This window comes from Microchirus variegatus (genome assembly GCF_963457635.1).
Source record: "Microchirus variegatus genome assembly, chromosome: 3".
Classification (NCBI taxonomy): domain Eukaryota; kingdom Metazoa; phylum Chordata; class Actinopteri; order Pleuronectiformes; family Soleidae; genus Microchirus; species Microchirus variegatus.
This window is the reverse complement of record NC_139804.1, coordinates 5910274-5931001: the sequence shown is the minus strand read 5'-3', so window position 1 is coordinate 5931001 and position 20728 is coordinate 5910274. Positions and strand designations below refer to the sequence as shown.

The 20728-nt window shown below is 41.5% G+C and overlaps 1 protein-coding gene across 1 annotated transcript in view; it reads left to right on the top strand.

Annotated features, from left to right (window-relative positions):
• The window catches only part of cadm2b (cell adhesion molecule 2b), a gene marked incomplete at both ends in the record, with an annotated part of 236648 nt that overhangs the window by 182110 nt on the left and 33810 nt on the right, over nt 1-20728 (top strand). The window contains 2 exons of the mRNA XM_083886195.1: nt 4490-4639; nt 20017-20169. Coding sequence (XP_083742321.1) covers nt 4490-4639; nt 20017-20169 — 303 coding nt within the window. The remainder of the gene's footprint in view (nt 1-4489; nt 4640-20016; nt 20170-20728) is intronic.

Sequence of the window (20728 nt, the reverse complement as noted above, 5' to 3'; positions counted from 1 at the left end):
CTGCATTAGTCTATCATTCGATGCATACATAATTGATATCACATTCCATTCCAGTTGCAGCAATTTCTCACCAGGAGTTTGCCCTCTTTTGTATGCCCTTGTGTTCTTCGAGTGCTGAGTTTCACAGGGTTGGGTACTATAGTGGACCTCCTGACATACCCTCAAGCAAGCATCCATGGTTACCCTTTATCATCAAGGTCAAAATGCTTTATATTCTATACTACTTCTATCATTATAGTCTATATCTTTCTATAATATACATTCAGCAAAGTGAAAATGCATGTTTATAATAACAACCGTTACTCATTTATTAGTTTGATCTTAAAATTTACATTACACAGACATAATTCACATAATTATGGGTTACATTGTCAACATCTGCCAATAAACCCTTCCAAATGTTACACATTGGACCTTTAAATTATATTCGCTCGTACACACACACACTTCTCTGAAGTTTTGCTTCTGTAAAAGCAAGGTCAGCGCGCAGGGTCACTCACAGCACAGCGGCTTTCTCGGAGCTGAAGTGCATGTGGTTCAGTGACTTCCCAGAATATTGTTTTTTTTTTTTTTGCCATTGTTCTGTATAAGTAAACCCAGCTGCCTTCCAATCACCATCTCAAAAAAGAAAAAAAACCCGCCATGTATTTGGCAGTGGGGATTATGTTTCCTCAGAAAGGACAGCATTTGCCTCACTCCACACTGCTACAGAATGTCAAAGCAGTGGAATTTCATGAATGTATTAGGGGCGAAGCCCAGTTGGCTGCAGTGCACCCAAAACCTGCTCTCACACTTCGATGAAAACAACACCTACAACATGGCCGCGCATCTGATTATACAGACTATATTGGCCTCGCAGGTATAATTAAAAGAAATGTCAGCAACAGGTTTTTTGCCAAAGCAATTGTACATACCTCCAACACAGTGTTACCCAAGTGTTATATCCATTACGGTTTGGATTTTTACATTTTTTCCCCCCTCATAGCATTTCTGGGAATAGTTGAACAGTATACACTGGAGACAGATACTAGCAATGCTGGAGTAGATGAAAGTTGAAACTTGCAGGCGCTGACAATAACACCTCCACATGGTTCCCCTCACACAATCATCCATTTCCTTTTTTTTTCTTTTTTTTTTAATATAACGACATACATACTGTAGCTTGTTTTCTTGGACTGCCTTGCTGACGCCGAGCCAGCTGCATCCCAAATTACCGTAATGATGATACGATGAAATGCTGACATTCACTGTACGCTGATGCGACGCTGTGCGATTGACTGCAACGAGCGTATAAGTAATGTGCGGCGTTTGAATCCCCCCCCGTTGCTATTTATTGTCAACCTCACCTTCACCCTCTATACCTGCCGACAATGGCCTCCATCAGGACTATGGAGGTCAAGGAAGGTGCACGGAACCTTTTGGCTGTCCCAGCCTCCTCTGCTTCTCCCAGTGAGAGCTGGGAGTAATGAGGCAGACAGCTGCTCCCTGAGCTGAAATGTCTCGGTGGGTGAACTACCTGGGAGAGAGATGCAGAGGATGCAATGTCACCTTCACATGCAGGAACATTACACGTAGAGAGACAAAAGTGGGAATTAGCATGTGGACAGTGATAGACTCGCACTCGCACGCGGCGCGTTCCCCCAAGCGTGCACGGGACCGTCGTGGGTATCGTCGGCTCGTTTGTTTGTCTCGTTTGGTTCTCGCCGTGCTTCGGGCGGCAGAACCCACAGCACACACACAACAGTGAGTCGTGATCAATTAGTCTCAAATACACACAGTGGAATGGAATAATGTGCATGAGGTCATTAAAGGGCACCAAAATTAAACTGATCGTCACTCAGGAACATAAGTATTAGTAGAACAACAAGTACATGCAATAACGCATTAACAGTGTTTAACGGCGTCAGCGGTAACGCACGTAAGCGCGCGACGCGTTTCCAATGGCGGCTGACCGGAAAAAGACGCGCGTGACGTCATGTCTACGTGACTCCGGATTGTTAAAATGAGTCTCTAAAGTAACGCTAAACTTTAAAAAGAGAGGCGCACATACGCAGTAACACAGGTACGCTGGTTATTTGTAGCGCTGCTCTTTTTGTTTAAAATAACAGAGCGCTCCAGTTCGACTGTAGGCACGCTAACGGTGCTAAAAGGAGCTAACGCAGCTAACTGGTAAACGGTGCCTGGACTCAGGTGTCGCAGTACGTAAACGTAAACCTATTGCACAGCACTAATATATACATACATATACATATATATGTATATGTATATACATATATATGTATGTATGTATGTATATAAATATATATTTGTATTCATATACATATATTTATATACACATATACTCACACAAACACACACATATATATACATATATTAAATTTAGAAATGTTGCATACTATATCTTTAACTGGTGTTAAAAATCATTTTAACACCTCTTGTCATGACAATTAAAAAAAACAATTACATATAACGAGTTGATAATGATTGTGAATGCTGTATTTTGTTTATTCACACATCAAGACCAAGGTTTAAGTTACGTATAAACTAATTCTGGAACGAGTGACGTGCTGTTATAATTATGTTCAACCTGTGATGACACTGAGACATAGAAAAAAATACAGAAAATGTAATTCATTTCAAAACAATAGTCAACTTCACCTAAAATGGCTGCTATTATGACATTTACATGAAATGTATGTATATATATAAAATTTAAATAGCCTGTAAAATTAACATGGAGGTGTATGCTTGCATAAAAAGTTTATATAAAGTCTATTGAGTTTGCTTGCAGGTGAACTTTTATTCCTCAGTTCAGCTACCTTGAAATTTGTTCCAGTGCAGTCAAAAAAACCCGGTACATTCATGCATGAACCGTAACGCACAGCACTGTGTCATCCTCCGGCTCAGGCTGGTATTAGCCTACACCTTGTTTTCCTCACAAAAGACTATGGTTTTTAGACATCTGTTTCTCAAGTTGAGTAAAAAAAAAAAAAAAAAACACGGGGCAGGATAGAAACGCTTCCGCCATGTAATTAGGAGACTTTGCTGAGCCGACAAGTACAAATGTGGAATAAGAAGGTAAAATCCAGCATGGATGGGTGATTAGGCCTCATTTGGTTGTCGTCTTCTGCACACTGTGACGAGCGGCTGTTTTTTGGGCGCCGAGGCAGTCGCTCGGATCGAAGGCCCACAGTGTCTAGGATTATGTGTCAATTTACCACCCAGCTGCAGCTCGAGACTCTACGGCAGAACATGACTACCTCTAATTAGGCCATGCTACCAATTAGGGCCCTGCAATAAGGCAGCGAGGAGGCCACTCTGGGAGAGTAAAACCTACCATTGTTAAAAAAAAAAAAAAAAAAACTAAACAACCCACAGTTTTCTGGACCGAGCAGATGCTGACGGCTGGAGAGCACGTCAACCAGGCTCCCATTAAGCTATCTTTGGTTTTACTGTGATGTCACGGAGACATTAACGTAATTGGGGCGGCAACGACGACAGAACTTAGGGTTTATGAAGTCTGAATGCTACTTTAAAGTGAATCACTGAAAAGACCGTTGCTGAAATCCCCATTGAAAACACGCCCCCACAACAGTGTTGTTTCTGACAACCATCTTAGAGTTAGTCTTAGTCTTAGTCTTTTGGACGAAAATGCTTATTAGTTTTAGTCACAGATTAGTCACTTCTATATGTGATATAGGATTCACAAAAGGATTTAGTCTAGTTTTAGTCGAAAAAAGAAGTATAGTCTTTTAACAAATTTATTTAGGTCAATAAGTATTGGAGATTGTTGTTGGGCAGTGTCGCACATAAGTTGTGAAAATAGCAGCAGATCTATAAGTTCAACACACTGCAACACACTGTGAGCTTGCAGATTGGCTATTATTACACACAAAGAGATGACCACACCGTCACTGAATGTAAACATGGCTAAAAATGCTGCTAAAGAAACACACACACAATGAATTGACGTTTGCGTAACAAAAGCTAACTTTAGCCACTACTGCTAACTACTGTGTCCAGTTATTGTCATGTCCTGCTTTCTTTCTGCCGCTAAGTAATCCATCTGTTTGTTGTTTTGCTAACACGTTAGCATAAAGATCGCTAGCTTAAAATGCTAACGAGTCCACTTACATAAGTGTCGGGTTAGAAGAAGTACAGCCGCAGTTCACACACACACACACACACTGCAGAAGCAGTAGCGGTGTACGTGCTTATTAAGTAGCCATGTGCTTTCTCCGTGACCGTCGGGTGATTGGCCGAAAAAACGAAATGTCAGACAGACCACCCACTAACATTTTCGTCCATTCTCGTCTCGTCAACGAGAAACTCACGCAAGTCTCGTCATGTTTTCCGTCATCAAAGAGTCACGTTTTACTCGTCATCGTCTCGTTATCGTCGTGAAAAAAAGTGGGCGTCAACGAAAAGAAACACTGCCCCCACAAGAGCCGTGACCTTAAACTCTCTCTCTCTCTCACAATCTCTGCAGGTAGCCAAGGTCAGTTCCCCATCACTCAGAATGTGACGGTGGTGGAGGGGGGCGCAGCCAACATGACCTGCCGCGTGGATTACAATGATAACACTTCCCTCCAGTGGTCAAACCCCGCACAACAGACCCTGTTCTTCGGGGACAAGAAAGGTGAGTAATATTCCTGCGGGGGGATAATGGCCGTAATGGCAAAAAATGATGAGACGAGATAAAGATGTCAGAGTGAGATTTTATTACTTGCAGGAGCTCTCTTCATTAAATGGTGATGTGTGACAAACTGAATTGTAGTGGAGAGACGGCAGGAAAAACGCTTTCTTTCCACGGCGTTGATGCAGGATTTTTTTTTTTTTTTTTAATGAACGCGTCTCCGATCTTGTCCCAGGGCGCAAACTAAACAGAGAAAGATATATTTATGAGCCGAACTTTCTGTGATTACACAACACTGACAGTGCTGTTTACAACACAGAGACTAACGCCTGTGGATTGTGAGCTGATTGGGCTTAATTAGCATTTTTTTTTTGCCCTACATTCGCATGTAGCTGTTTGTCTGAAAGGAGGACGCGCATTATTGTTGCAACCTCGTAAAAAGACAAGGCCCGAGCCCCGGAATGAATTATAATGTGTGCGCAGCAGCAGCAGCAGCCAAATCCAATTTAAAGGTGACAAAGTCTGGAGTTGATAAATTGGAATTGGGGTGAAAGGGAGTGTAACAGTGGACTGGTCTTGTAAGGGTTGGAGGGGGGGGGGGGTGTTCATCTTTCACAGTGTTTCTCACAGCATATTACCCATTTCATTTATGCTGTAGCCGCTAATGCAATACCCACTGCTTCAGTGATTGAAGATGAACTTTCCTTGTGAATAACAATTGATGTGAGAGACGCGCAAAATGAGCGACGCCGTCTGGTTTCGAAGAAATACTTTATCCCCTCACAAGTGATTGGATTCCGTAATGAGGTCTAAGGTGTTTTATGAGATGGAATTACCTCCAAATACAATTAAACAAAAGTTAACTGAATCTTAAACAGATACTCTTGTGTGACTTGTGCGAGTGTCCCACACCCCCCCCCCCCCCCCCCCCCCCCAAGGATTTAAATTCAAGCAAAAGTCACTGAGGCGAAACTGTTCTTGTTACACTGCTTTTCTGCACTCTCTGGTGCACGAGAGACGTATTGTTTTAATATTTGACTTTGCAGAACCAATTTATTGAATGTCAACCGATTTTAGTGGAGAAAAAAAAGAAAAAAAACCCCTCACCTTCACTCCCCTGTGCTCCGAGAAGACTGGGAACACATGATGAATCATTTAACTCTTTCAGATTAAATGAAACCGGTTCATTTTGTGCACATTTTCTTATTCCGCGTGACAAAGACAAAGCAATTACCGGCGTCCGACTGTAAATATAAAACCTGAGCGGTAACGTGTGCACAGTACGCACGAGGCCACTTTGCCCCCCGTCTTAGGCAGCCGTTTATATTGCGTGTCAGAATCCTTTTTTCCCCCCCTGAGCAACGCTGATGACAAAATGAATGTAAGTCCACTCAGCAGAGGTTGCCAGGGCTAAGTGTGGGAACACTTCCTCTCCATCTCCTTTTTTAAACAGCCAAATGAAAAGCTTCATTGGCACGGCTAATACGATGCCTGTGAGGCCATCAGGAGAAACGGGAGGCGTGGAGCAACACAAGCTTCATGCGAGGAAGAGGGTGGGACACCTGGGAAGAAGTCTCGGCTGTGCCAAATCACCAGTTAATTGCTTGGCAGAGGGTTGCGACTGTCCTCCCTCTCCGGTTTGTTGTGCCTTCTAGTAGGCGGCCAATGAAAAATGTTCGATTCAACCTTATGCTACCTCTCAGTCCAACAACGGACTGCAGGCGAGCCGAGCTTGAGGCAGCCTGTCCTCTAACTCTCTGATGGGAAAAACTGTCACAGACTGTCAGCGAGAGAAAATGTCCATACATGCAGCTCATCTTGCTTTTTTTTTTTTTTCAAACATGTAAAATATGCAATACTTGCAGCCCCAATTCAGCACAGAACACGGCGTACAGTTGCAATTGAACATTCCGAAGCGGGCATAGACCATGTCTGAAAAGTGGATATCGTCAAGATGCCAATAAGGAAGTAGAAATATGGAGGTCTAATGAAAAAATTTGCCAACTACTCACTTGCTTTATAAAGTAATAGTTATTAGTTTAACCCACAATCTCTTATACATATGTATGTTTGAAACAGGGGAAGCTCATTTCAGGCCCAGTTATTTATTTATACATTATAAATTCTCAGTGTTGCTGTGGTCGCAATGTGTTCATAATTAACATCATGTTCTATTAAATTATATTTACAGATAGAGTATATGTGTAGAGGTGAGTATAGTCATGTCTGCAGGTTTATATGTGCAGGTAGTATGTATACGTGTGTATGTATGAATGGGTAGGTAAATATGTATTGATCTGTTCCGATGTATTTATTTATATTTATATATGGTTTTTTTTGTCTCTCTCTCTGTTTAGTAATTGTCCTTACTTTGTTTATTTCTTTGTTTAGGATTGTTGTTGCTTTTTTGTTGTTGTTCCAGTTTGTATTGTTGCGTTTTTGCTTGTTGGTTTGTGTGTGGGTGTCCCAGCAGGTCCAAAAGCGGTCCAACATTCATTTACAAAATAAAGTCTTTGTAGTCATCACGATACAGGACGAGTTCAACAGACTCATCCTGACAAAGCAAAATCGGTCTGACACAAAAAGGCATTCAGATGCCCATGCTGATTGCCTCCCTGCTGTTTCCACCTCTCAGACACTTCCTCCAATCATCACGCAGGAGTTTAGCGTCCTCCACCCCCACCATCTACTCTCATGGAAGCCCAGCTTCCCTGGTAGTGACGTTTTTGCTGCATTTGTCAACTTCAAGCTCAGCACAGTGGAAAAAAGCAATTCTGTGCCGTCCCATAGAGAAGAATTTGGAGGTTTTAATGTGGACGCTGCTACAGGAATAAGAAAAACGCATAAGATGACGTGTCATTTTCACTGTGCGTTACTGTGAAACATACATGTGACAAATAAAAACCCTTAAATCATTGAAAAAATGAAATATAAATAAACACATTTGACCACATTATAGAGGAAGGTGAGTTTCACTCGCCGTCTAAAAGCGGACCTAGACCGGAAGTTCCAGTTAACGCTGGTGTTTAGTGTGTATCTGCGTCATTTACGAAGGTTCTAAACAAACAGTTCAGCCACTGCTGAGAACACTATGTTTAATTGTAATCTTGGGCTCAGCGAGATCTCTGAAAAAACCCGGTCCGGTTATTTAAACAGCGGTTCTCCTGATCCTGCTCCTGCTCCGGGCACTAGTCCGGGCACATCCGGTTGCGTACATTGAACCGCAGAAGAAGAATAACGTCTGTTGTGGACCAGCGACAGTGTCTTCTGACTCTGGGTCTGACTCCGGGTCAAAGTCATAAAAGGGACTGCGGCGGGGAGTCGTGAAGAAGCTATTTTTAAACACTGTTAAAACAATGTTTTGATAATGAGTAGCAGTGCATCCACCGTTCCAGAGGGGGGAGCTGCGCTTCTGAGAGCGGGTGTGCTGAATATGTCACTTCCGGGTACTGGCCAATCACAAGACAGTTGGGAAGCCCGGGGTGAGAGTTGAGTCTGAAATATCGCGGCTGGGAAACAGCGTCAGAAAAGACAGATTTCTATCGACTCGTTTACAGCAACTAGGAGGTTTTTGACCATAAAAACAAGTTAATGTAAGTAGACCTCCATAACTAACATATATGTGCAACAGGACCAAGTGAGCTTTAAAGCAATCGCCACTTACATACAAAGAGCACCTTCGAGATGTTTGACTACATGGCCATATGTTAGCATTTGATGCACATGCATCAATAAATAACTCATAAACGTACTTTGTCATTGTGCTCATGTGAGCGAGAGGAAATGCAGCTTTTGCAGCTTTTATGTGTGATTCCAGACGCTTGACACATAAGTAATGCTGATAAAAATACATCTGCTCGTCTGTCTTAAATTAGACAAAAACACACTCTTGTGATACACTTTTTTTTTGAAATTCACTCTCGCCCTTTTCCTCAAGCTTTGTATTAAAGATAAGAAGCGTTTGTCTGGATGCGTTTGGAGTTTGATATTAAATAGAGTGAGAGGGAAAAAAAGAATATTGAAATGACCTTTTAAATCCTTCTGAGCAGCTACTGTGGCGTGAAAAAAAAGAAAAAAAAAAAAAAAGGCACACAGAAGCAAAGTTCTGTTTTATATCAATTCAGTTTGACAGCTGCGGGATAAAGAAAGACGAAAAATCTGATCTTTGCTCCGACTGTAATTTGTTTCATTTTAATTCAGGTCTCAGAATAGGAATAACACCCCCAAAAAATATGTCCATTACATCCATGGAGAAAAAGGGATTTCTGTGCAGAATTTCAAAGACAATTTGGAAATTTGCATGTCCTTACATGTGTGCGTGGGTTTTCTCTGGATTCTCCGGTTTCCTGACACAGTCCAAAAACATGAAGAGGTTAACTGGACACTCTGGATAGCGAATGGTTGTTCGTCCCTGCATGTGGCGCTGTGATGGACGGGCGACCTGTTGAATGAATAAATGAATAACATTGATCTAAAACTGTGAGAAAAGCAAACACGTGTAAAAGCCTATTTCATGAGAGTCTTTAAGTGACATTGGCAAGAATCTGGATGAGTTTAGGTTACGTTAGTTACTCAGGATTTATAAAAAATGGTGATTAAATGAAACGCCTTCTACTAACATTAATGCAATTTTCTGGTGGAGACGGTTTCTGTAAATGACCTAAGTAATCTAAACGCAACATGCTGCAGATGATTAGATTTTATTGATCCCACACTGGGGAAATGTGCTCGCAATAACAGCAGTGAAAGGTGGACAGAGGTCAGTTTCAAAAGGGAATAATAATCAGATAAAAATTTGGATATGAAAATACAAATCGCAATTAAATAGAATTAGCAATAGAATAAAATAGACGGTATGCAAAATGGTGACAGACTTAGCGGACGGAGATAATAATAAGAAAATCTAATTCAAACTAGAAAAGCACACCTAAGGGTGAATTCCAATTCCTTGCTTAACCCTCAATCTCAGAAATGTGCGCTCCCTCTAGTGCAAGTGCTGTCCCGATTCTCAGAAAAATTAAGTTGAGGGGCAAGTTTAAGGGCTGTATCGCCCTCAATATTGAGATTTTCCGAGACCACCCTTGGGAGCAAGGGCTACCCAGAATGCTTTGCATGCAACAAAGATGGCGGGGAAAGCAGCGAAACGAGTGCGCTACAAATTAAGTATTTTCTTTGTTAATAGAGATATAAAAATGATGAAAACCATTGTATTATCTTAGTTTAGGCCCATATTATGGATTACTGACGTCATTGTTGCGTAACATTTATTTTTATTTTACGATATTTTTGTCAATAGCCGGCCGGTGCGGACAAGCGATCGTTTGCTATGGTTTACTTTTCAATAAGCCGTGGTGTGTGGTAACTGTCAGCTGAATATGTCCGTGGTTGTGGTATTTGTATGAGTATCATCTTATAACTAACTGACAACCTAATAACTTGACTGAAAAAAGGGATCGCAATAAATAATCCTGACGTAAATGTGTTCTTCTTCTTCTTTTTTGGAGTTGACAGACTGGACGCAGCTTTCGCGTTATTCTGCCCCCTACACTCTGAAGACGTATCTGCATTTAAGGAGTGTCCCATTTCTAAGTGACAAAATAACCCTCAACACTTGGTTTTGAGGGCCAGTTAAGAATAAGGGTTGAGTTTCAGGGTTAAGATAGGAATTGGAATTGGCCCTAAGACCTCCGCCAAGGCAGCTCATTGCCTACAAAATACACCGTGCCGGCTCGCCTGGGTCACACAGCGAGTGTTGTAACCAGCGATAGCATCGACGGATCATGCCCAAAATTTAATCACTTGTTCCTGGTCCCATTGTGGACATTTCCTGAAAATTTCATTCAAATCGGTCTATGACTTTTTGAGTTATGTTGCAAACAGACAGACAGACAAACAAACAAAGTCAGCCGAAAACATAACTTATACCTCCTTGGCGGAGGTCAAATATTGGACACATGCATAATTAGTCTGGCACTGCATTGCTACACACTGGGACATAATATTCAGGTTTTTAAATGCAGCTTCGCGGTCATGAAAAGGGTGACGAGCGCTGTGGTTTTTTGGAACAGAGCGGTCACAGCTCAGCGGCTCAACGTATCATTGGTGATAATGTAAACAATACAAAGGACCTCTATCTCTTCCCCCCGCCGCCGCGCGCTTAGTCAAACCTCGTGGAGCTCAAAGAGAGCGTTAACCTTGCTTTGCGCGTCCATATGGGGGCTTGAACTGTCTTTGCACATTTGTCTGCAGCTAAATACAGCCTTCCTCTTACATCGAGCCAGCTGGCTCTGCGCTGCGCTCCCTCTCATCCATTATGTATATCTCAGTCATGGTTTGATTGTTGCCACTGACATCGGAGGATTCGTACTTTCACTACGGCAAAAACATGCGCGCACCTATATGAACGGCTGCCACGGAGATGGATCGCCTTAATAGCCAGGCCAACGCGTAATTCATACATGAGGCCAATTAACAGGTGTAGCGCTAGAGTGCGTGCCTCCGTGGTGGGCTATCATGACGAAGAAATCAATTTAGACCATATGTCTCCCGTAGAATTATCCCTTTTCATAAGTTGCCGGTGTTGTAAATTACCTTCACAGAGCAGGACAAATGAGAGCAGAGTCGTCCTTTGCTGTCTTCATTATGATTTGCTTCACTTTGAGTTTCTGTTGGGGAAAAAAAAAAAAAAAAAAGGATAACACCTGAGTGTGGATGCTGCGGAGACTGGTAATGACATTTCTGGAGGCATTGCTGTATTGTATTGGTGAATATGAATAATGCAATTAATGGGGGAACTACTGCAGGTTGCCATGTCAGAGGCAGATAACAAATTGCTTATTTGATCAGCCGTATGTGCTCGCAGCAGAGATAGTGGCGGGTATGGACGTACATACATGCTGTGGCAAATGGCAGTCTTTCATTTTTCTTCGTCTCGATTTCATCTCTCGCAAGTCGGCGGTTCATCATTCATGACATTTAATTGGGGGGCATTCAGCCCCCCCCCCCCCCGGATCAGAAAGGTCACAAAGCAGAATTGATCTAAAGTGGCTTGTAGTAATCAAAACGCTGTTATGGGCCAAATGAATGCTCTAATGCAAGCATTAAAACATTCATTAGCTTGAGAGAATGAAGGATAATTACAAAGGATGCAATTACTGAAGTGAGCGCTGCTGAAGCACATTTTTTTCGACATCCATTCTAGTAAACACACAACAGTGGATGCCGGGTCTGTTTTAAGAGGGTGTAATGGACACTTGCTATTATTATTATTATTACTATACAGTATTCACATGCATAATAATATGTTTATGTTTATGTTTGTGTTCATATTTATTTCAGACAAAGTGCAGTTACAATTCCAAAAAACAAGACAGAACAACATATAACGAAATTAAAGGAATATATATATATAAATATTATTTTTTTTTTTTTTTTTTAAAGAAAATATTATTATATTATATGTTATTACCACCATCACTATCATTACCACCATTATCATTGTAATTATACATATATATATACGCATATAAATATACATACATATATACACATATACATACATACACTTACACACATACATACATATATACACATACACATATAATATATAATATACACATACTCAAATATATATTAATATACACATACACACGCACATAATATACCACATAAGAAAACATTTTGAATAAAAAAGCATGTAATTAAACACTGTGACAGGTCGTGTTTGTCCGCATCAAATTTAGTTTTGTTTACTCATTAATTATTATGAAAGACAACAAAAGAACAATAAGAACATTACACCTACATACACATGTTTTTGAACACTAACGAGTCTTATGGCCATAGCTAATGTCGCTATACTGCGTTACCTTCATCGTCATCCTAAACTAAACTCTGTGCGTGCTACACGTGCATATATTAGCTTTCTATGAATAATGAAGGACGTTTAGGTTCATGTTTGACATCCGCCCATGTAGGACTGCTGTCGGAAGAGCATATGCGCTGTGTTGTACTGTAACGTACAGTATTCCTTACAAACCCTAGCAGGCAAAAAGTGCAAGCCATAGAGAATCATGTAACGCCCCCCGACGGCACGAGCATTTATTATTAACAAAAGAAAAATGTAGATAAAGAATTCACGTGGAAAAAAAGGAGGACTCAAAAGGAAGAAGAAGAAGAAGAAGAAGAAAAAGAATCCCCACAGTGTACAATCAGGCTTATGTCAGTGGGCTGAAAAATGGATGGACAAAAATATATTCAGTCTCATTATTTACCACATGAAAAGAGGACATAGCGTAGCTGCTGGGAGAATTCCTTCTTCTCTCCTGTCCTCCTTCAAGCACTGAAAACGAGTCCAATTTGAGGAGCATCTGCTCTGTGGGATCTCTAAGAGTGCAGGCAGCAACAATGGCCCTTTGGAACAAGGCCCTTTTCCTTCTCTTAATTGCGGCCACATGTGTGGTGGGAAAGAGCCCCCTGCCTGCACCACTAGCCCTGGAATGTGTCCAGAATTGCCCACACAGTCGCTGAGCGAGCACAGCCAGCAGCAAACACACTCTAATTGCAAAGAGTGGAGCCCCCTGGCTGGAGAGTGTGGGGGCCTGTGTTCCTCGCTGAAGGACAGCTAGCGCTTTCACATTCCAGGACTGGCTCAAAGTGGTACAGGCCATACAGAAAAAAATGGCCAAATTGTGACACTCGGTATTACGGATGTAACACAATTTGGCTGAACCCAGGAGCCATCGGCTTGTTTCCAAAACTAATGGAATGATGTAAAAAAAAAAAAAAAAAATCCCCTCCTCTAGCTGCACTGTCAGGGGACACGTGATGCTTTTGGATTACAAATGTGAGGAAGTGACGAGTCTGAGGTCATGGATATTGCAGATAGTGACTCGTTTAAAGTGGACGTGTTACACCCTATTTCTCCAAGTTCCCTGGTGTCCTAATGAACATGTCTGTGACATGCTTTGGTCAAAATACCTTAAGGATGAAGCACCACAGCAGGTCAAAAACAACCCTGTTCAGAACGCTCGCTTTTGAGCGCATGTCTCTTTAAATATGCAAATGAGATACAGGGAGCTACGTCAGCGTCACTGAGGCTAACAGCAGTTAGCATTTGGAAAAGCCATCATTATTGCCGTCATATATAAAATGTATCCACTGGACACGTAAATCCTCTGAGGCTGGAATTTTGTGTAGAACTCTGTGCTGCACTGTGCAGCCAAGAATAGAACACTTTGCTTCAGATTTCAGCTCTTCCGGACACTATTGCCCTTAAAATGGATGGATAAAGCGGAGCTCCGCGAGACAACAATTCCAGGCATTGTGACGAATTCAACATCGCGTGTTTTATCTCCTGTACTAAGACTGAGGCGGACCACAAAAAACATGACCGGGTCCTCTTTTTTCACCCTTTGCCGTCTCATAGGGCCTCCAGAGTCCCAAATATCAGTATTAAAACGATTAAAAAGATGATTTTGCATAATATGTCTCCTTTAAAACAGAACAATGCACCATGTCATAAATTAGGTCACCATTAATTCGTATGAAACATTTAACATGATGAGCAAATACCACGAGTTTGGACCAGTGGGATAAGACATAGGCAGTGTGATATTCCACGTGACCACAAAAAGGAAGAGAATGACATGCAGTGTAAATAAAAAAGCATCAAGCCAGATAAAAAAAAAAGTGTGATGAAAAAGTGTTGCATCGCTGCTTCCTATCTATTATTGTCGTAATCGTTTGCTTTTAGCACTAAGCCAAAGTGTCTGTGGCTTCCTCAACAACTGCTCCAGTCGACCATTTCTGCCATCAGCAGTGCAGTGGAATGCACAAACGTCTGCCGATCATTGTTGTGTGTTTTTGTCTGTGTTTCCGCTCAGTATGTGTGTATTTTAAAGTACATTTTTTTGTTTTTTATATAAGAAACTACACACTTGGTGGACATGGTGCATGCGGATAACTTTCAGCAAAATTGACCCAGGTTGTTAAAACTGACTCTCTCACAAACAAGAGTTTTCTCCGGAGACCTCGACTTGGTCTTGCACTGACATGGTCAGTAGAGCAAAAGACTGACGGGGGTGGGGTGGGGTGGGGAGGGGGGGCAACAAAGCAAACAGTACTTTGCATCAAAGGTCTGTAGCAACAGTATCCCATGCCCTGAGGGGGAACTGGGTGTCAGTTTTACTGATTTGAGACAGCCTTGGTAAGGCCTCCATCACACGAGATGTACTGCACATTAAGCTGCCATGCTGCAAGGCTGTAGCATGCACAAGGTCACTGTGCAGATTTATGCTTCCTCCTAAGCAGAATGAACAGCGCAGGACCCATCTAGGGTTTAGGGGAAATGAACCTTTTCATCACATTGATTTCCTAAAGCACCTGGAAAAAAGCTTTGTCAGCCACTGGCATTTGGGTCTGATTGTGACGGATCTGCCCAACACTCTGGGCCTCTGGCTTGAATTGGATTCTAGTAGTATGGTTTTCTGGCCATGTGCTGTTTGAGTAATAGATAACACTTGTCTTTGGGTTATTCAAACCTTTGTACATCTCATTCCATCAATATGTCATTGACCCACACACTTTCTAGCGCAACTGGCTGTCTACCAAAACAACATCATTCAGGTTGTTCTTTTGTGTAACTGGGAGTCGTTTCTCAGACTGTACTTTCAAAAAAACATTGGAATCATTATTTCAGTTACTGACATTTAGATTTAGCGGCGTTTCTGATACTAATAGGAAATTATTCGGCAGATAAAATGTGGCGCAGATACTTAAAATGTCACTTGAACTTATCAGTGCACTGTATTGTATTTGGCCACCGTTTGGTAATTAGAGTGATACTCTGCATCAATTGAGAATCAGACGGTGTTAAAAGGCATTTTGAAGTTGGCATTTTCAGTGAACAGCAGCCGTCTTCAGTTAGTTTCAATAGACTCTTGCACAACTTTGCAGCAAAGAGAAAAAAAGAAGAGTTTCTGCAACTATCTCTGACAGACTCTGACAACATGGGTGTTAAGTGGCAGCCCACCACCACCATACCGACTGGCATTTTGGTGTTTTAGAAAGAAGTTACCTTTTCTGAGTTGGTGGCCAGTCCTGAACCACTGCCTTATCTGTGCTCTCTGACATGGGAACGCGATTCACAGACTGTTACAGAGAAAATAAAGAACTGCCCACATGAACTTGACTTATCAGTGAACAAACCCGTAGACTTTTTGTATCCGGCTGTTAGCTGGTTTTTAAAGCTCACATAGTGGTCCTGTTGCACATATATGTTAGTTATGGAGGTCTACCTACATACATTAACTTGTTTTTATGGTCAAAAACCTCCTAGTTGCTGTAAACGAGCCGATGGAAATCCTCTTTTCTGACGCTGTTTTCCAGCAGCGATATTTCAGACTTAACTCTCTCACCCAGAAGACAGAGTGTGTTGTGATTGGCCAGTACCCGAAAGTGACATATTCAGCACACTAGCTCTCAGAAGGACAGCTCCCCCTCTGGAACGGTGGATGCACTGCTACTCATTATCAAATCATTGTTTTAACAGTGTTTAAAAATAGCTTCTTCACGACTCCCCGCCGCAGTCCCTTTTATGACTTTGACCCGGAGTCAGACCCAGAGTCAGAAGACACTGTTGCTCGTGAAACACCTCCACAACGGACGTTATTCTTCTTCTGCGGTTCAATGTACGCAACCGGATGTGCCCGGACTAGTGCCCGGAGCAGGAGGATCTGCTGTTCAGGAGAACCGCTGTTTACGTAATCGGACCAGGTTTTTTCAGAGATCTTGCTGAAAACACAACGTTCTCAGCAGTGGCTGAACTGTTTGTTTAGAACCTTCAGGGCTTCTTAAACAAGGTAATGACGCAGATACACACTAAAAAACAGCGTTAATTGGAACTTCCGGTCTAGGTCCGCTTTAAATGATCACTTCCAGTTGTTATCGATGGGTACATCTCAGTAGACTTTCATCCAGCTACCTAAATATCACCAAAGGTGTGCAACAAGGCTCTGTTTTCGGGCCCATTCCCTTTACAATATTTGTTAACAATGTGAATCAGAATATTAATTATACATCTTTTCATCTTCATGCCAATAATGCAATTGTTTATTGTCACGAAAGCGCTGTTGCTGTTACCTTGGCATTTCAGCAACTGCAGTCAGCTTTCGACACCATTTAATTGAACTTGAATCAGGTTGATTGATTAAATTGCTTTTAACCAGCACTTTGACGGAATGCACTGTATTAAGTCTGCATGCAAATAACAGGTCCCATCTGGTTTCCCAATGAGATTACCTGTATAAATTTAGTTTGAATAAAACGACAGGACGTGCTTTTTTACTGAAGCATGTGCGGAAGGAAGGGGTGACATCACAAATTCTAACACCCTGGTCCTTTATATGTTATATAAATAACTTTAAACTGATCTCAGCTGTTGGCTCAACAACAAATACTGTAACTACACATAATTCACTATTTATAACCACCATGGTTAGGTGTAAATATTACGTTATCTGAGAGAGATGTCACTTTTATAGTTAGGGTCCCTACAATCTGCAAAGGTTTTGTATCATATGGGCTTTTTAATCCACATGAAACTGGCGTTTATTGAGCCCTAAAAACACATATTTTGTTTTATAGACCTCTTACAGGCTTATAGAATATAATACTACAGCAAGTACAGTGCAGTGGTTTTGGGGGGATTTCATTGGTATGGAGCCATTTCCTGAAACAATGCAGTGTTTATGGAAAACTTTAAGAACGAACCAAAAAGAAAAAGATTTTATATAGAAATTTCTGTTTCCATGCGGATAAGGCTTTAGAAGATTCCTTTTTTTAGTAAACAGTCACGGCATTTAACAGAATCTCAGAGGTGTTTGTGCTTGGAGGAATCGCGGGTTAAGAAGAAGAAGAGAAGCCTTCTTCTTCTTCTTCCCGTCCTTTGTCCGTCTGCAGAGATAGAGGAATGTGGGCCAGAGGAAGTACAGTGTATCATCTTGTCCAAAGCTTTAATCCTCTCAGCCCCGCACTTTAATATCTTGTGAGTTCCTGTACAGTGTTTGCTTAGACCTCATCACCTCTCCCAACGCATCCATCCACCAAAGCGTTTGCAGTTTTTCTGCCTGAGCCTCTGGGCATTTGCAGACTCTGTAGTGAGGATGCTTAACTACAAAGAACATCACACAGCTTTGTTTCAGGATGTGCCTTGCTACGGGAGGACTATCGAATGTTTGTATTAAGCCCCATAGCACATAATAAGCTGGCACAGCTTGTTATTAAAATGTAATGGTTTTTGTTTTATTTACGCAACACTTTATTCTTGGATTAAAAAAAAAAAAAAGAGAGAGAGTCTCAAATAAGAAACTTCTTGGGGCCATCAATATCTTTAGAGCCAATCTTTATTTTTTTTTCCACCCTCCTTTTTAGCATGTGTGTTATTATACGATAATGATCAAATGTTACGGTGTAATTGAAGCCGAAGAAACAGCATTTCTGATAATGACCTCCGTCTGTGTAAATCTAATAACCATTTCAGCAAATCTAATTTAATTGTGTATCACATGTCAGCGGTGTGTGTTTATCTTCAAAATCAAATGGGAATAGAGCCAGTGATTAACGCTTTTCTTAGAGATGTCCCCTTTATCTGATTGGACAGCACTTTACATTGAGCGAGTTAATTAAATACTCATATGCGCCCCCACTTCGGCTGCATTTTTTTTTCTTTTTTGCCTTGGTGGTACGATCCAATACAGTTCAAATTACCTGATATGAAAGAGTGTCCAGGGAGAGAGTAGGCCAGGCCTAAAGGGACTATATTCAGAAAGTGTAATTTACTCGATGAAGACTTTACTCCCCAGCACCTCTTTGATCGTCTGCTTGTGAGAAAAAGGTGATTCTGAATTTAAAATGGTATAAGAGCTGACAGGTGCAAGACGAGCTTTTTTCAGCCTGCATGATTTTTTTTTTTTTTTTTTCCAGACTTGTGAGGGAGCGTCACATCTGAATGAGCAATCAGAAATTCTAATTATAATTGTATTCTGGAACTCAATGAGTAATGGTGGTTAATTTGTAGTGAAGCTGTAGCAGCTTTTGTTTCATGACTGAGGGCCGTGAACCTGGGTTTAGTTTAGTTTAACGTACAGTTGTTTGGTTTAGTTTAGTTAGGATCCCCATTAGCATCGGGGTTAGGGTTAGGGTTGGGGTTAGGGTTAGCTTCACACCTCTGGTTTAAACATTACAAGCATAAGATTATGGCTGAATGACATGCAAAAAAGGCAAGGTAACAACATGAGACGAATTACAAATGCTATCTTTTGTGGAATACTAACAATATACTAACTGAGCAACAAAATAAGCCTCTCAAAATGCAAAATTAAACCTGAGCTCATGCAGAAAAGCTATAGCAAATACTAGAAACCGCACAGTCAGTATCTGCATATCGTTTGTCACAAAGTGCTCTTAAAAGTGCTCTTTATTTTTGATTATTTCCATAACTCAGCTCTGTTCACGACGGTTCTTTGGCGTTTGTAAGCCAACTATTGCAATCGCGCTGCTGGAATCAATATCCCAGCGTTAAACGCTTCGACAAATCAACGTCTAGCAAATATAATCAAGGTTCAATATACAGTAAAGTGTGCTGCGTGGCTATAAAACATCAACTTTATTGTCATACTTTTACAATACAATTTGCCTCAAATGATAAAATTGTGAAAACATCATTCTGAAATCTTGCACATCTCTTTTGTGCATTATACATTGTTAAATTGTGTAATACATTGCTCTAATCTATATTGTTAGCTCTGTCTTCCAAGGAGACCTTGGGTGTTTTAAAGGGTTCCCAATGAATAAAACATGTTATTGTTATTATTCTTACTACATCGCTATGGTTTTGGTATCAATGTTCAAAGTGAGAGATGTCACAGGCTCAGCCATTTTTGCTTAAAACTGTTAGTGAATTTAAATCAATGCCTGCGATGTGAAATGTACCTTAATAAATATTGTAATCTCGGACGTTAAGCTTTTTGTGCTGCCACGCTCCGGCGCACCTGCCTGATACCTTCTGTATTCTCACTGACTGTAAATAAGACTGTCAGCGTGGAATGCAAATTTAAGGGGAAAAAGGCTTCACACCATTGGCCTCAGATGTGCGTTTGCTGCGTTTGACAACAAGCTGAAGTAAACGAAAGTACAGTGTATTTGGCCTTGTTCTGGTAAAGGTCATCTGGATTACACTGTGGCCCTGGCTGCAAAATAAACTGCCAACAACACTTAAATTTACCCATTAATGAATTCCTTGTCCTATTTCTGTGCAGAGCTCTGTTTGATTCTTTGTAAACCCTCCCTTCGCTTCCCCCCGCCTTCTCTTTTTTCCGCAGCTCTGAGAGACCACAGAATCGAGCTGGTGCGAGCCTCGTGGCAGGAGCTCACTATCAGAATCGGTGACGTCAGCCTGTCAGATGAGGGCCAGTACACCTGCTCGCTCTTCACCATGCCTGTCAAGACCACCAGGGCCTTTCTCACTGTTCTGGGTGAGTAGGTCCATTTTGGCCCAGTCTCCACAGGCCAATTACTGGTGGCTAATTCGTCACATTCTGACAGCGTGGAATACCTGCACGTTTGAATCATACAGTAGGGCTGTTGCCTTTTGGTTGCTAGGCAATTGTTAGTTTGTAGAAAAACAACATTTGTATTCTACTTTAGTATAACAGATTACGCGTAAGCTAGTAGTGTTACTATGTGTTTTTCTGGCATCATTTTATACATTTCTTACGCGCCAACTGTTGTAGTACATTTAATTAGACTTAGGTTTCTGTATAATGACATTCATCGAGGAACCCACTGCCCGATTAACTGTAATAAGACAATATGGTAAACTTTAAAGGCCACATTATACTTCTCTGACCACTCGAACCTTCATACTTCTGCGTCGTGGTGACGGATACAAGTTGCAATTTCCCGCCCGATCAGTAGGGGTCGCTGCGGAGGGTTGTTGTGCTTCTGGCTACAGTGAGCAATGGCGTCCGAGAGAGAAAGAGAGAGAAATACTGTTGTTGTTGAAACAGTGGCCGTTTCTCACTTTTCTTTGTC